The sequence below is a fragment of the Dipodomys ordii genome, unplaced genomic scaffold, assembly GCF_000151885.1.
Source record: "Dipodomys ordii isolate 6190 unplaced genomic scaffold, Dord_2.0 Scaffold247, whole genome shotgun sequence".
In the NCBI taxonomy this organism is placed as follows: Eukaryota; Metazoa; Chordata; class Mammalia; order Rodentia; family Heteromyidae; genus Dipodomys; species Dipodomys ordii.
Window position 1 is genome coordinate 281,891 of NW_012267463.1, and position 16,267 is coordinate 298,157.

The window sequence follows — 16,267 nt, forward strand, 5'->3', positions numbered from 1 at the left end:
AGCTCAAGGCGAGCACTCTACCACTTGAGCTACAGCGCCACTTCCGGTTTTCTGGTGGTTTTATTGGAGATAGGAGTCTCACGGTCTCTCCTGCCGGGGCTGGCTTTGAATCGTGATCCTCAGATCTCAGCCTCCTGAGTAGCTAGGATTATAGGCATGAGCCACCAGCGCCCGGCTCCTTTTTTTTTTTGTGGTTGGCTGTGAGGCTTAAACTCTGGGCCTGGGTGCTGTACTTCAGCTCTTCAGCTCAAGGCAAAAGCTCTACCACTTGAGTTACAACACCACTTCCGGTTTTCTGGTGGTTTTACTTGTAGATGAAAGAGTCTCATGGACTTTCCTCCCTGGGCTGGCTTTGAACCTCATTCCTCAGATCTCAGCCTCCTGAATAGCTAAGATTACAGGTGTGAGCCATGGGTACAGAGCTCCCAGTTTACTTTTTATTCAACAGGATTTATTTAAAATTTTAAGAAAGGAACAAGTCATGTGACAAAGGTTTGTAGGGGACTCTGGATCAAGTAGAGTGGGGATATTCTGGCAGCTAAGAAATCCCGATGTACAAGACTGATCCTGTGAAAGAAAGGGGTTCATCATGGTGGATGACCTAAAGTGATTCCTGTATACAATTTTACCAACTGTTGAAGGACTCAATGCAATTGTTGTATCAGATAGAGATTGAATACCTGTATCAAAGTGACCAATAATGCTCCTAGACATGCTCTGTTACCTGGTTTCTTACCTACTTTTGCCCTTGCAACAGACAAAAGTAGCAAACTTGTTCTCTCAATGAGTAAAAACATCAGCTGTTATAACACCTACCAGGTGGTTCAATTCAATAGTTTACCCCTGGTGGTGAGTGCCATGGAGGCAGCAGCAATGCCAACACAGAACTTGCTTCCACAGCTTGAAGAATTGATCAAAGTTGTTGATGTTTCTTAATCTGATGGTTATTTTGATGTGTACATTATCTTGTTGTAAGTCAATCTAGCAATCTTTAGACCACAATAATACTTTTCTCTAAATACTTATAGGCCCCTTTTCTCCATGTTATATCAAAGAAACAGATCTACAGATGTAATTTATAGCCAAATAAGGTATTACATTTACTATGTAAGGTCTTTTGTTATTTAAAGAGATCTGAGGATATCATAGAAATGGTTCAGCTGTCACAGCTCTCGTGGAGTTAGTGCAGTCACTACATATAAATGGGATTTTATTCAGTGGATCAAAATCAAAATAGTGCATTGAGCCCTAGGTTCCCAGAACTCTCAGGCTGCAAGCAAAGCACATCTTTTCATTGTGAATAATAAAGAAGACAGATTTTTCTTCTATTGTGTTTTCTTTGCATTGAGTGTGAGGAAAATAAAATCACTTAGTAACTAATAAAATCAGCACAATCACTGTTTACTTTGAATATATTACTTTGCAGTGCACATGTATATCACTAATGAGTTTTCAGATGTTACTTCTCTTTAATGAAAAGGACAATCATAGCTTACTATTTTTTTCCTACTCTGCTCTCTTATCGCCAGTGTTTTAATGATTGTTCTTTAACAGTTTTAAATATGACTTGTTACTGAATCCTGTTTCCAGTATCAGTATGCAAATAAATGTGATAGTTTTAGCCATTTTTTCATGTAAATAGAAATAAAATAGTATTTAAAAATTTTAGAAATAGCCAGTTACTAAATGCAAACTAGCATCCTTGATAACCACTGAGAATCCAAATGTAAAGATGTATCACAATTTTGACAATGTTCCATTACTCCCTCTTTTATTTTTTTTATTTATTTTTTGTTGTGAAAATACTGTACAGAGGGGTTACAATTACATGGGCAAGATAGTGAGTACATTTCTTATCAAGCATTGTAGCCTCCTCCTTTGTTTCCCCTTCCCATCCCTTCCCATCCCCCCTCCTCTCCCACCCAATCCTCCCTCGACTCCCTCTTTTATTTAAAAAAATTCTTTAGCAGTCATTAAGTATTGAGGCTCAACACTACTATAATCTTAGAATTTAAGATTAAGAAACAGGTCATTGGCTGGGAATGTGGCTTAGTGATAGAGTGCTTGTCTAGCATGCATGAAGCCCTAGGTTTGATTCCTCAGTACCACATAAACAGACAAACCCAGAAGTGGTGCTGTAGCTCAAGTGGTAGATTGCTAGCCTTGAGCAAAAGAAACTCAGGGTCAGTGCCCAGGCCCTGAATTCAAGCTCCAGGACTGGCAAAAAAAAAAAGAAACAGGCCATTTCCTAAAACAAGAACACTGTCTCCTAAGACCAGAAAAAAAAAAAAGAAATTCCATCAACTTGGCCATTTTAAGTTTAATTTCAAGGCTACTTGTCTCCCCCTACTCCTCCCCACACTTATTTTGTAATGCTGAAGATGGAACCCATGGTCTTTGCATGCAAAGCAACCACTCTACTAGTGAGCTACATACCCAACCCTTCAAGGTGACTTTGTGTGTGTGTGTGTGTGTGTGTGTGTGTGTGTGTGTGTGCATGTGTGTGTAAAAGCGACCACTCTACAAACCCAACCCTTCAAGGTGACTTTGTGTGTGTGTGTGTGTGTGTGTGTGTGTGTGTGTGTACACAAATCCAGGGGCTTGAACTCAGGGCTAGGCATTGTCCTTGAGCTTTTTTGCTCAAAGCTAACACTCTACCATTTGAGCCAAAGATCCCCTTCTAGCTTTTTGATGTTGTTTAATTGGAGATAAAAGTTTCTCAGACTTTCCTGTGTGGGCTGGCTTTACATCATGATTCTCAGATTTCGGCCTCCTAAGTATCTAGGATTACAGGCACCAGCTCAAGGCTACTTTTTAAACTCTCAAACATTCAATTTTTGCAATTAATTACTAAATAAAAAAGGTAATTTTAAAAAGATCTCTTTCACAAAAGATAAATATTTAATATACCCCTATCTGATTCGTAAAGTGTCAAAGAATAATTAATTGCCTGGAGTTCTAGGTTCTTAAAACATCTAATATCTGTAAAGTCTATTCCTGGAGGGTGAGCAGACACCACCCAGTACCTGGGTTACCTAGGCAACTGGAACACCTAGAAGAGGTCACATCCATAACTGCTGAGGTCACATCTGGATCTGATATGGCCACACCTTTCTCCCACATGGTCCCACTTCCCTTTACCTGGCCACACCTTTCCCTGCCCCTACCCTAGATAAGGCCTAGCCCAGCGCCAGACACCCTCTCTTTGCCAGCGGTGTGGAGTGCCAACCTGGTCTGGTTCCAGCAGGTCTACTGAATAAACCTACCCCTTACCTGAATACTACGTGCGTGATGTGGTTCTTACTTGGCAACCTCTCTTTAAAAACCTAAAAATAGGGCTGGGAAGGTGGCTCAGTGGTAGAGCGCTTGCCTTGCATGCTCGAGGCCCTGGGTTCGATTCCTCAGCACCACATAAGCAAAAAGAAAAAAGCTGGAAGTGGCGCTGTGGCTCAAGTGGTAGAGCGCTAGCCTTGAGCAGAAGAGCTGAGGGACAGCACCCAGGCCCAGAGTTCAGGCCCCACGACTGGACTCAAAAAAACCTAAAAATATCTACAAATATTTACAATATATTCCAATTAAATTTACCCTTTTCTATCATACTTACTCTAAAGCTCCTTCTCAAAACAATTCAACAGGTTTCACTGCTCTATTTTCATACATGTAAACAAATTACTTCAAATATATTTATCCTCATTCATCCCTCCCTCATTAGATTAACCTCTTCTCAGTGACACACCCTCCCCTTTAGAGTCTGTTTTTCCTGTCACTATTTTAGTGTGTATTAATTGTACCAAAGTGCTTCACCATGGCTGTTTAAACATATATATATATATATATATATATATATATATATATATATATATATATATATATATATAGTTCCAAATAATCCTCTCTATTGCTTCCTCTTTCCCCTCCCTTTAGTTTCCTACTGCAGCAGCTTCTTTAAGATTCTTTATGCCAACTTCATATGTAGTTGCAATATATTCCAAAATTATTCACTGTCAACACTGAGCGTTTCTTAATACAGTCTTATTGGTAGTACTCAACACTTTTTCTTTCACCAAAGCTAACTTTAAACTGTTTAAAATTTCCCTAGTTTTCTATAAAAGATTGCTTATTTTCAGCTAGATTAAGTTGAACATATGTACATTTTTTTATTTTTTACTTTTTTGCACCAGCAATGGAACCCAGAGCCTTGCATTCTTTTTTTTTTTTTTGGGGGGGGGTCCGGTCATGGGGCCTGAACTCTGGGCCTGGGTGCTGTCCCTCAGCTCTTCAGCTCAAGGCTAGCGCTCTCCCACTTGAGTCACAATGCCACTTCCAGCTTTTTCCTTTTTGCTTATGTGGTGCTGAGGAATCGAACCCAGGGCCTCATGCATGCAAGGCAAGCGCTCTACTGAGCCACCTTCCCAGCTCCAGAGCCTTGCATTCTTGTTTGGCTTTTTTGCTGACAGCTGGCACAAAAAATTCTTTACATTTTTTTTTATCAGAATGAGGACAGAAAATATGGTATTCCATTCAACTGCACTTCCCTGATCATTAGTAATAGTGATTAGCTTTCAGAAATGTATTATCAATTTTCTTTTTTTCTATAAATTCCCTCTAATTTACTTTCCTGTTTACTGAAATGGTCTATAACACATATACAATAATCATAAACACTTAGAGTGTAATGGCCTACAAACTATACAACTCCCATATAACATTACTTTATGATGGGGCTGGGAAGGTGGCTCAGTGGTAGAGCGCTTGCCTTGCATGCCAGAGGCCCTGGGTTTGATTCCTCAGCACCACATAAGCAAAAAAAAAAAAAAGCATTACTTTATGATAAAAACTCTCAATAAAGTACATCATCACACTGAATGAAGGAAAAAAAAGTATTTTCTCTAAATCTGGAATAAGAAAAAGATATCTAGAAACACCTGTTATTTAACATGGTTTTAGAAGTCTGAGCAAGAGCAATTATGGAAGAGAAAGAAATACAAGGTAAGGGCACTGGTGGCTCATGCCTGTAATCCTAGCTACTCAGGAGGGTGAGATCTCAGGATTGTGGTTCCAAGCCAGCCCCTACAAAAATATCCATGAGAGACTTATCTCCAATTAACCACCAAAATTCTAAGTGGAGCTGTGGCTCAAGTGGTAGTGCGACAAGGCCCAGGCCTTTGGGTTCAAGCCCCAGGATCAGCAAAAAGGAAAGAAAAGACAGAAAAAGAGAGAGAGCGAGAGAGACAGACAGACAGAAACAAGAATAGAGAGAGAGAGAGAGAGAGAGACAGAGATAGACAGAGAAATGCAGAGAGCGTATCCAAACTGGAAAGGAGGAAGCCAAATCATTCCTGTGGATATTTTTGATATAGAAAAACTCCATTAAAAACTGTTATAACAAACAAATTTGATAAAGTTGTAGAGTACAAAACCAACATACAAAAACAGTAGCATTTTGATATGCCATTGACAAATTTGCTGAAAAAGAAAGGAAGGAAGGAAGGAAGGAAGGAAGAAAGGAAGCAATCGTATTGTGTAATTTATACAAAAATAAATAAATATCTCAGAATAAATTTAACCAAGAAAAAGAACAAGCCCAAGCTCTATAGTAAAAATAGTAGTATTTCAAAAAAATTGAAGAGGACACACAAAAAGTGAAAAGACATCCCACATTCACAGATTTGGAGATATGGTTAATATTAATTAATTTTGTTAATATTATTAAAATATCCATATCACCCAGAGTGATCTACACATCCAGTGCAATCCTCGTCAAAATACCAATGGCACTGAGCACTGGTGGCTCCTGCCTGTTATCCTAGCTCAAGAGGCTGAGATCTGAGGATAGCAGTTTGAAGAACCTGGGCAGGAAAGTCTGTGACTCTCTTTTCTCTAATAAACTATCCCCAAAAGACCAAAAGTGGAGGTCTAGCTCAAGTGGCAGAGTGCTAGCCTTGAGCAAAAAAGCTCAGGGACAGCACCAGGCCCTGAGTCAAGCCCCAGGTCCAGCACTAATTAATTACATTCTTGACAACATAAAAAATTATGAAATTCAGGGTGGGGGAGCAGGGGGAGGGGGAGGATGGGAAGGGATGGGAAGGGAAAACAAAGGAGGAGGCTACAATGCTTGAAAAGAAATGTATCATTATCTTGCCCATGTAATTGTAACCCCTCTGTACAGTATTTTCACAATTAAAAAAATTATGAAATTCATATGGAGCCACAAAACAGCCTGACTAGCCAAAGCAATTCTGAGGAAAAGGAACAAATTTGGAGACATAACCATACTTTATTTTAAAGCAACTGCTTTTCAACAGAGGTGTCAAAAGGAAAAAGCATGAGTGGTAGAAAGAAGTGTCATCAATGAGCGGTGCTAGGAAAAGTACATATATTCCTAATTCTCAAAATGATTAATATACCTGAAACTAAAAATACTAGAAGCAAGCAATAGGAGAAACATTTTAAGATATTCATGTCACTAGATACTATGTTGAAAATGAACTATACGATTTGTGAAAGGCAAAAGGAAGGAAAGAACCAGGGAAGGGATGACATTGTCCAAAAAAAAAGTACTCATTACCTAACTTATGTAACTGAAACTGCTCAATACATCATCTTGATAATAACAATTTAAAATTCTTTAATAATTTTAGTTTGTTTTTCTGTTTTCTTTATTGGAATACTAGAGGACTAAGAATTCACTCTACCACTTGAGCTATCTCTAACAATCTCTGCTTTAGGTTATTTTTCAAATAGGGTCCTGCTTTTTGCCTGTGCCACAACAGGGAGCAAGCTGGGACTGAGATCCTCTTACCTATGCCTCCTGTGTAGCTGAGATGATAGGCATGTACCACCACACCTGGCTTATTTTGTTGAGATGGGTCTGGGTAACTTTTTGCCCAGAATGGTCCCAAACCACAACCCTATCAATCTCTGCCTCCTGAGTAGCTGGTAAGACCCCAAAATGTAGTCAACAAAAGCAAAATAGACAAATAGAATTTTATCAAACTAAGATACAGATGCACAGAAAAGTAAAACAACAATTGACTACACAACTCAAAGAATGTAATACAATATTTCCAAACTACTGAACAAGATACTGAAAATGCATAAAAAAATCCAACAGCAAGAAAATAGTCTAATTTTTTAAACAGGTGAATGGTCTGAATAGACATTTCTCAAAGGAAAATATACAAATGTCTAATAAGTATATGGAAATATTCAATAAACTAACCATCAGCAACATATATATATGTATATAAACATATATAATTATGTATATGTAGATAAACATATAAACGAAAAATATATATGCATATCTATATATGCATATATATGGAGGTCTCATCTTACCCCATATTAGAATGGCTATTACCAAAAAGCAAAAAATGAGGAGTACTAGGATATAGTACTCCTATATATAGGTCACAACCAGCTCAATATACAAGAAACTTAGGTATACTGGCTCAGTTGATAATCCCAGCTACTTAGAAGGTAGTGATCAAAGGATCAGTTTGGGGTTAGCCTGAGTATAAAAGTGCTTGAGACTCCATCTAAATCAATGACTGGGTACATCTGTCATCCCAAGCTGTGGGGTAAGCACAATGGCTGGGCACAGTAGTATACAGTTGGCATACCAGGACAAACAAATGCTTGGGAGTAAATCAAGACTCTTTCTTGAAAAGAGCCAACACAAAAGGGTATGATAGAGTAACTGAAGTGATAGAGCTCCTGCCTTACATCTCTAACATTTACTATTTTCATCTGTTAACCATATTTTTTCCTTTTTTTCCCCCCAGTAATGGGGCTTGAACTCAGGGCCTGGGCACTGTCCCTGAGCTTCTTTTGCTCAGGGCTAGCACTTTACCACTTGAGCCACAGCACTACTTACAGCTTTTTCTGTTTATGTGGTTCTAAGGAATCGAGCCCCGGGCTTCATGCATGCTAGGCAAGCACTCTACCACTGAGCTACATTCCCAGCCCCTCCTTGATTTTATTATGTCTATCTTTTCTTCATTTTTTGGCTCAGTTTAAATATCACCTCTTCTGAGAGGCCTTCTAATCAAAAGTAGTCTTCCATGCTAGGACAATAACCAGTTTCAATTTCTTACCAAGTACTTATCACAATGTAATTATTTTTTCCTGTTTATCTGTTCATAAGCGATATGAAAGCAATGAATCTGGTTTCATAATAGTCTCATTGCTTTATATTCAAGGTTTAGAACAGTGCCTAGCATATAGCAAGTAGTCAATATGTATTTACAATCAATTTTTATTTTGAGCCCACTATATGAAATTGATTTTATAAAAAAAAGTAACAAAATTTTATTTTTTAATAAGTATACCTGTTGAATAAATCCAATTTGTCTACATTAAGAGAAAAGCAACTAGATAAATATGGTCAAAATAGATTGAAACTATGAAAATAAAAGGACACCTTTTGAAATATTTTTGGAAGGGGGAAAAGAGAATGGTGGAGGGGGTGAGATTGTCTGGAATACATTGTAAACTTTTGAGGAAATTTTACAATGAAATCTCTATATAACTAATTTAAGAAAAGCAACAAGCTCAAACAAAATATTCTTAGATATTCTCAAGCAGGGAGTCATAAAAATTGAATTCATATAAAACTAAGTTACATTTTTCCATTAAAAAACACTTCAAGTTGTAAATTTTTGTAAGAGGAAAATAATAAAATAAAACATATTAGCTGGCTGTGCATTGGTAGTTCACACCTGTAATCCTAGCTACTCAGGAGGCTGAGATCTGAGGATCACAGTTCAAAGCCAGCCCAGGCAGGAATGTCTGTGAAACTCTTATCTACAATTAACCACCAGAAATCTGGAAGTGGTGCTATGGCTCAAGTGGTAGAGCACTAGCCTTGAGCTGAAGAGCTCAGGGACAGCATCCAGGCCCAGAGTTCAAGTCCCATGACCACCACCACCAGCAACAAAATGTATTAGCTGGGTGCCAATGGTATTGTCTACAATTCTAGCTAGTCAGGAGATTAAGATCTGAGGATGATAATATGAAGCCAACTAACAAGAATGTCTGTGTTATCAATATTTAACCAGAAGTGGCTCAGAGATAGCACCAAGTCCCTGAGTTTAAGCCCCATGACCGAAGAAAAAAAGCTAAAAGGGGGCTTGGGGGGCATAACTCAAGAGCTATTCTTACCTGGCCTACTGTGAGGAAGGCCCTGGTTTGGGTTCAACTCCCCCTACATCAGAAAGCATAAAAAGGAAAAAAACAGTCAGGGGCTGGTAGCTCTGGCCTGTAATTCTAACTACGAAGGAAGCTGAGATCTGAGGATTGCAGTTTAAAGTCAGTTCTGGCAGGAAAGTAGCCCTGAGACTCATTTCCAATAACTTCCAAAAAGCCAGAAGTAGAGCTGTGGCAAGTGATAGAGCACTAGCCTTGAACACACACAACAGGGCTAAGCCTTGAGTTCAAGCCACTGGACAAGTAGCCAGGAAAAAAAAAAACAGGGAAAAAATTATACAAAAACTAAAGATGTGTTGTTAAACTTTCACAATTACCTGTAGAAGGTGGCAATTTCTCTGAGTGCTTGGCATTTAAAAGTTTTCTGCTAATAAATATGTAACCACAGGGACATGATTTACATGCAACAGGAACCTGCGGGGAAAAAACAGAAACTATATTAGTGTTTTTCTATTGTTAAATTTCTCAGTGTTTATGTAATCTCTTCAAGTGAATAAATGACTTGAAGTAGTAACCATAGATTTACTTAAACCATACCTTTTTAAAACAAATTATTTGAGAGAAACATTTTCCTAGTGTTACAGTGTATCTTAATACCTTATTATATTGATATCCTAAGCAGTTTAATGCAAGATAAACATGTACAGATGTGAGTGAAAATAGAAAACCTTAATAGGATCAGGGGCAGGGAAAGTACATAGGAAAAAATGTCTTTCTTAAAATACTGTTTTATAACAGTTTATGTTATAGAATAAATTGGAAAAGGGAGAGCAGCTAAGGTGCTAAGTAATCCTAGCACATCATGAGGGCTCAAGTGGAAGAGAATGGAAATAGAGAAAATACATGAGATGTTTTATCTACAGGAAAAGCAAGACTCAAGCCTTAGCTAACCATTAGTGATAAAGTGGAGATAACCAAAAATAGGTCAGGGTTCTGAGAGAAGATCCTGACATTATTTATGACCAAAAAAGAAAGGAAGAAAAGAAAGAGAAAAAGAGAAAGAGTTAAGGTCCTTTCTTCTACCTTATACCTATCACTTCTTTGTCAGTACTGGGATTTAAACTCAGGGCCTCAAGCTCACTCAGCTTGCTTGCTTGCTTGCTTGGTGCTCTATCACTTGAACTATTACACTTGAACTATTCCTCCAGCGCTGTTTTTTGTTGTTTTGAAGGATTCTCACAGACTTTTCTGCACAGTCTGGCCTTGAGCCTAAATATCAAAAATATTGAAAGCACCCACCATCATCATCAATATTTTTTAAGACAAATGTTAAAAATCTTTGAAAAATATTTTTGGAGTTTCCTCCGTAATCATTTAATATTAAAGTTAACCTTTAAATCAACACATTTCATCAAAAGTCAGATATTAATCTTAAAAGTACTCTCAGAATAATCAGTAATGTAGCTGTAATTCTCTTCACAAGATAAATTCTGTCAGCTCTGTTGAAGTCAAATTATGAAGTTTTTTCAATCCACCTATTTATAGGACTCTTCATATTCTAGAATATATCCCACCTAATTAAGCTAAGTTGAAATTGTGGCAAGAGAGTTCTTTTCTTTGTATAAAAACACTGAACAGAAGGGCTGGGAAGGTGGCTCAGTGGTAGAGCGTTTGCCTTGCATACATGAGGCCCTGGGTTCAATTCCTCAGCACCACATAAGCAAAAAAAAAAAAAAAGCCGGAAGTGGCATTGTGGCTCAAGTGGCAGAGCGCTAGCCTTGAGCTGAAGAGCTGAGGGACAGTGCCCAGGCCCAGAGTTCAGGCCCCACTACCAGACCCCCCCCCAAAAAAAAAACTGAACACAGATCCTTAATTTACTTTTAGAAGCAAATGAATCCTATTAAAAGGGCATGCATGGCTAACTGCTTGCTGTATTAAAAATGTGATGACAGAAGTGGCACCGTAGCTCAAGTGGTAGAGTGCTTGCCTTGAGCTGAAGAGCTGAGGGACAGCACCCAGTCCAGAGTTCAAGCCCCAAGATCAACCAAAAAACAAAACAAAACAAAACAAAAAAATGTGATGAAATCCCTTCAATCCATGATGCTGGTAAATATAAATAGTGTATGTCTTAATAGTATAAAACCTGCCCAAAGTAAATGTCATTTTTTAAATTTCACATCCTCATAGAAACCAAACTGGAGGTACTAATTCATTTCCTTTACATCTAAACATATCATAAGGGGATCTATAGTAATGCGAAACTGTTTTAACTAATGTTATCCAAAATAGAGAAGCAAAATGCTCTTATTCAATAGATCCTTTGATAATCCATTAAGCATATTCTTCCAGCTATTAGAACCTAATAAACTGAATTTAGGTTTTTGTCATATACATGAATTATCAATTTATATACAGAATTAACAGAGTGTTAGATAAAAAAATTGTACATCTGGCTTTGAAATCCTGATGCACAAACACTAATTCAATTGACCAGTTGATTTTCATCTCTTATTGAGTTCTGGTGGAGAAAATTTCATCTGTCTTCGCTACTTCTAATGCTTTATTTACAAAGGGAAATTTCTTCTCAACCCCCACCACAACCCAGAGATATTTCAGGCAACTTGAATATTTTAACCTCATTATGGTATAACTAGGCTTTTAAGCAAACATCCTAAATTTTCCTTTAATTTCAGCCAATGATGCTAAAGATTTTATTAATGAGTTCTAATACTAGACTTTTGGGATTTTAAAATGGAAAAAAATTCAAAGTATCATTTACTGGTGGCTTATTATCAATCTGTTTCTTGAAAAGTAAACAAAAATTTTTGCATTTTTCAAAAGAAAAGGTTATTGAAACGTTTTATAAAAACAATCCTTGATCTCATATTATTTCACTGATTTTAAAAGGCTCTAAAATAACCAGATTACAGAAGATTCATCCACAGTAGTCCCACCTTACCCACTTTTGTTTTCTGAGGTTTTAGTTACCCAAGGTCAACATGAACTTTGTGATGTGAATATAGCACAAGATATTTTGAAAAAGATGAATAGAGGCCATATTCACATACTACAACATTCTATTTTATTAGTACTAAGTTAAATTTTATGTAGGCATGTAGGTATAGGGAAACAACAATAACAGTGTGTTTCAGACAACTACTGGGGCTCTGGGAATGTATTCCCATAAATAAGGGAAGACTACTATATATTCTTTACTAACTAAGAGAATTAAAGTTACCTATAGCCGACACATTCACTATGTCACATAAAATGCCTATTAATGAAAAAAAGGTTGCTATATTTTTGTTCTTGTTGTTGTTCATGGGGCTTGAATTCAGGGACTGGGCACTGTCCCTGAGCTCTTTTGCTCAAGGCTAGCATTCCACCACTTTGAGCCACAGTGCCATTTCTGGTTCTCCAGTAGTATTGGAAATAAAGTCTCGTGGATTTTCTTGCCCCAGCTTGCTTTGAACTGCAATCCTCAGATCTCAGCCTTCTGAATAGCTAGGATTACAGGTGTGAGCCACCTGGCTCTGCTGCTCTATTTTTAGCACATGAAGGCAAAAACAAAAAATATGCAAAAGAAAGCAGAAGATGGGCAAGAATCTTGAAACAAAACAACAAAAATAGCTGAGTAATTTTTAGTGTTCAGTGCATGTTCACATCCACTGGGAGGAGAAAAAAGCACTGATGTTTAGATTTACAGGATTATATTTTAATAGAGGTTTGCAAAAGAGATGCCATAAGGTAGCTGAAAATTGCAATGTTTATATTAGTATATATTATTGATACAAAGGGGTTTCATTGTCAGGCACTAATGGCTTACATCTATAATCCTAGCTGATTAGGAGGCTGAGATCTGAGGATGGAGGTTTCATGCCAGCCTGGGCAGAAAAATTCATGCAACTCTTACCTCCAATAAACTACTCAGAAAAGGCCAGAAGTAGCACTATGTTCAAATGGTAAGAGTGCAAAAAGAAGCTCAGGGGCAGTGCCCAGGCCCTGAGTTCAAGCGCTGGGACTACCACAGAAGGGGAGGGGAAATTTTCATTTCAAGGCACATATACAATATGCCCTAATCAAATTCTGCTCCACTTCTTTTTCTCTCTATCGTTCGTTCCTTCCTTCCTTCCTTTCCTCCTCCTCCAGCTCAAGGCTAGTGCTCTACCACTTGAGCCACAGCACCACTTCCGGCTTCTCTTTTTGCTTATGTAGTGCCTAGGAATCGAACCCAGGGCCTCAGGCATGCAAGGCAAGCACTCTACCACTGAGCCACCTTCCCAGCCCCTCCTCCTCCTCCCTCCTTTTATCGGAGATAGGAGTCTCATCGTCTTTCCTGCCCGGGCTGGCTTTGAACCATGATGCTCAGATCTCAGCCTCCTGAGTAGCTAGGATTACAGGCATGATCCATCAGCACCTGGCTTTACTTTTTAAAATATAGTTTTGTTAAGGTTTTGTACAGGGGTTGGGAAGGTGGCTCAGTGATAAGAGTGTTTGCGTTGCTTGCATGAGGCCCCTGGGTCAATTCCTCAGCACTACCTAAACAGAAAAATCCAGAAGAGGCACTGTGGCTCAAGTGGTAGAGCGCTAGAGCTGAAGAGCTGAGGGGCAGTGCCCATGCCCAGAGTTCAGGCCCCACTTCTGACCAAAAAAAAAAAAAAAAAAGCTGTTGTACAGAAGAGTTAGCATTTCATAATTCAGATGTGTACATTGGACAGTCACCCTTTCCTTTGCTTTCCTCCAGTTTCCTCCTCCTGTCCCTGCCCACAATTTGCAAATTTCATTTATATACTCTTGAACTATTAGGAAGTCAAACTTAACCTATTACTTTTTTCAATTCTATTACTTTTATTAAAAGGAAAATAATTTTAATATCACCAAAAGGCTGGGGATATAGTCAGTAGAGCACTTGCCTGCTTGTATTTGTCTCAGGAGTAGCTGGGATTACAAATGTGCACCACCACACCTAGCTAAATCACCAAAAAGTATTCATTTCTCTTCAAGTACATTATAGCCAATTAAGTATTTAAACCAACTAGCATGCTAAATTTAATTTCTATGATTCTTTCTTCCCCAAAATTCATACACTGAATCCCTAATTCCCCAATGTGATGACATTTAGAGCTGAAGCCTTAGAGATAGGGATGTGTGGCTTAAGTCAACCAAGAGACATTGAGTTCAATATCCATATTCTCTTCCCCAATTAATATCACAAATAACTAAGTTTAGACAGGGTGAGACAATCATGAGGCTAGTTATAAGGAAGCTTGCCCTCCATCTACCATAAAAGACACTCAGGAAAAGGCCAACCATATATCTGCAGGCCAAGAAAACAAAACACCAGAAAACACTCTGTTCTTGGACTTCCAAAACCCGTAATTCTGACAATCTTTATTCTTTAAGTCAACCCAGTTGATAATACTTTGCTATAGCAGCTAGAGCAAACCAAGATATAGCTGGTTTTCACAAAAGAACATTTATGTGCATGTGTAACAAAATTAATGTGACCTTTCCAAATAAAAGGTTTTGTTAAGCAGCTTCAAAGGCTTCTACATGTTTATTATAGTCTGCTCTTTGACAGAGATATTAAAAGCAGATTATATTTCTGAAAGTTTCCTTTATGCCAAGTAAAACAAGGACAGGACTTGTAAAAACTTGTACCCTACAGAAAATGGAATGCATAATAGCATGTAAAATTTCTATTCTGCCCTATTAACTGCAAAAAGTGGGAATGATTTATTTTTTATTTATTTTTTGGGTGCGGTTGTAGGGCCTGAACTCTGGGCCTGGGTGCTGTCCCTTAGCTCTTCAGCTCAAGGCTAGCACTCTACCACTTGAACCACAGCGCCACTTCCAGCTTTTTTCTTTTTGCTTATGTGGTGCTGAGGAATCGAACCCAGGGCCTCATGCATGCAAAGCAAGCACTCTACTACTGAGCCACCTTCCCAGCCCGGAATGATTTATTAACACTGAAATAATCTGCCACAGACATCACAAAGTCCATGTTTTTTAGAATTTAACAAATTAAGTTTAATGGTAAGAATGAAAACAATTCTTTACTTTTGAAAATATAACTACATTGTTTTTATACAGCATACTGGTAGAACTCAATTGGATTCCTGATCTCTCTAGTATTTTTACCACTGCCCATAAATAATACTAAATAAAACACATCAACCAAGGAGAAATTGTTCCTTTAAAAATGCATTAAAATCAGTTTATTTAAAAAGCCACGTTATTTCATATTACTCGATTTAAAAAAGAAAAAAAAGGGGGCGGAGAAAGAGGTAGTCATTTTGAAAACAAATTCAGTGGAAAAGGAAAGAACCCAGAGATCTAGCATAAAATGGCATAAATCTGACACGCTGGCATAAAATGACAGCCATAAGAATGCTTATGATTGAGAGAGTTAACTCATTACACTTGTAAGGCTTAAGAATGAGGCAAGCTTAAACGGAGCAAACATAAAAGGAACATTTTTAATTGCAACTGACCCCATGAGCTCAGAATACACAAAAGAATTTCAAGTCCATAAAATCATATGAATATTTTTGAGAATTTGGAAGGGAGAATGTTAAATTTTTAACAATAAATAAAGCGTCCAGTAGGATAACGAGTTGCCCAGAAGGGAAGAACCTCAATGTGGATATATCAAATCACGTTCCAATAAAAGCAAAGGAAAGGATTCCAGATCAAGCATTATTCGAAATACAGTGTCAGAGGGAAAAACCCCAAATTCGCAAACCCTTAACCTCGGTGCACGGCGGCCCCAACGGTGACATTCGGGCGCCCGCCCGGTACGCTGCGGACGCGTACGTCGGAAATGGGAACAAAGCAACCCCGGGAGGCAGGAGGGGCTTTCGGGGACAGCGCCTGGACTCCGAGTCGGGCACCTCGCCCCCCACCCCCCAGGCGCGGGAGGCACTGGAAAGGGCCGAGCTTGTGCACTGGGGCCGCGGCCCGCTCACCCCAAGACCCTTCCGCTGTCACCCGAGCCGGCGGCTCCGGGTCCGCGCAGCGCGCCCCAGGTCCCAGGGCGGTGAACCCTCGGGTTCCCCGCAGCCCTTCGGCTCCGTCCGCCCGGACCCAGCGACGCGGCCTCGGCACGGGACCAACC

General features: G+C 38.8%; 1 protein-coding gene across 1 annotated transcript in view; it reads right to left on the bottom strand.

Annotated features, from left to right (window-relative positions):
• The window catches only part of LOC106000845 (chromosome unknown open reading frame, human C16orf87), a 40,081-nt gene extending 27,873 nt beyond the window's left edge, over positions 1 to 12,208 (bottom strand). The window contains exons 1-2 of the mRNA XM_013036070.1: positions 12,139 to 12,208; positions 9,528 to 9,644 (exon numbers count right to left, since the gene is read on the bottom strand). Coding sequence (XP_012891524.1) covers positions 9,528 to 9,644; positions 12,139 to 12,208 — 187 coding nt within the window. The remainder of the gene's footprint in view (positions 1 to 9,527; positions 9,645 to 12,138) is intronic.
• Positions 12,209 to 16,267: the final 4,059 nt, after the last annotated feature.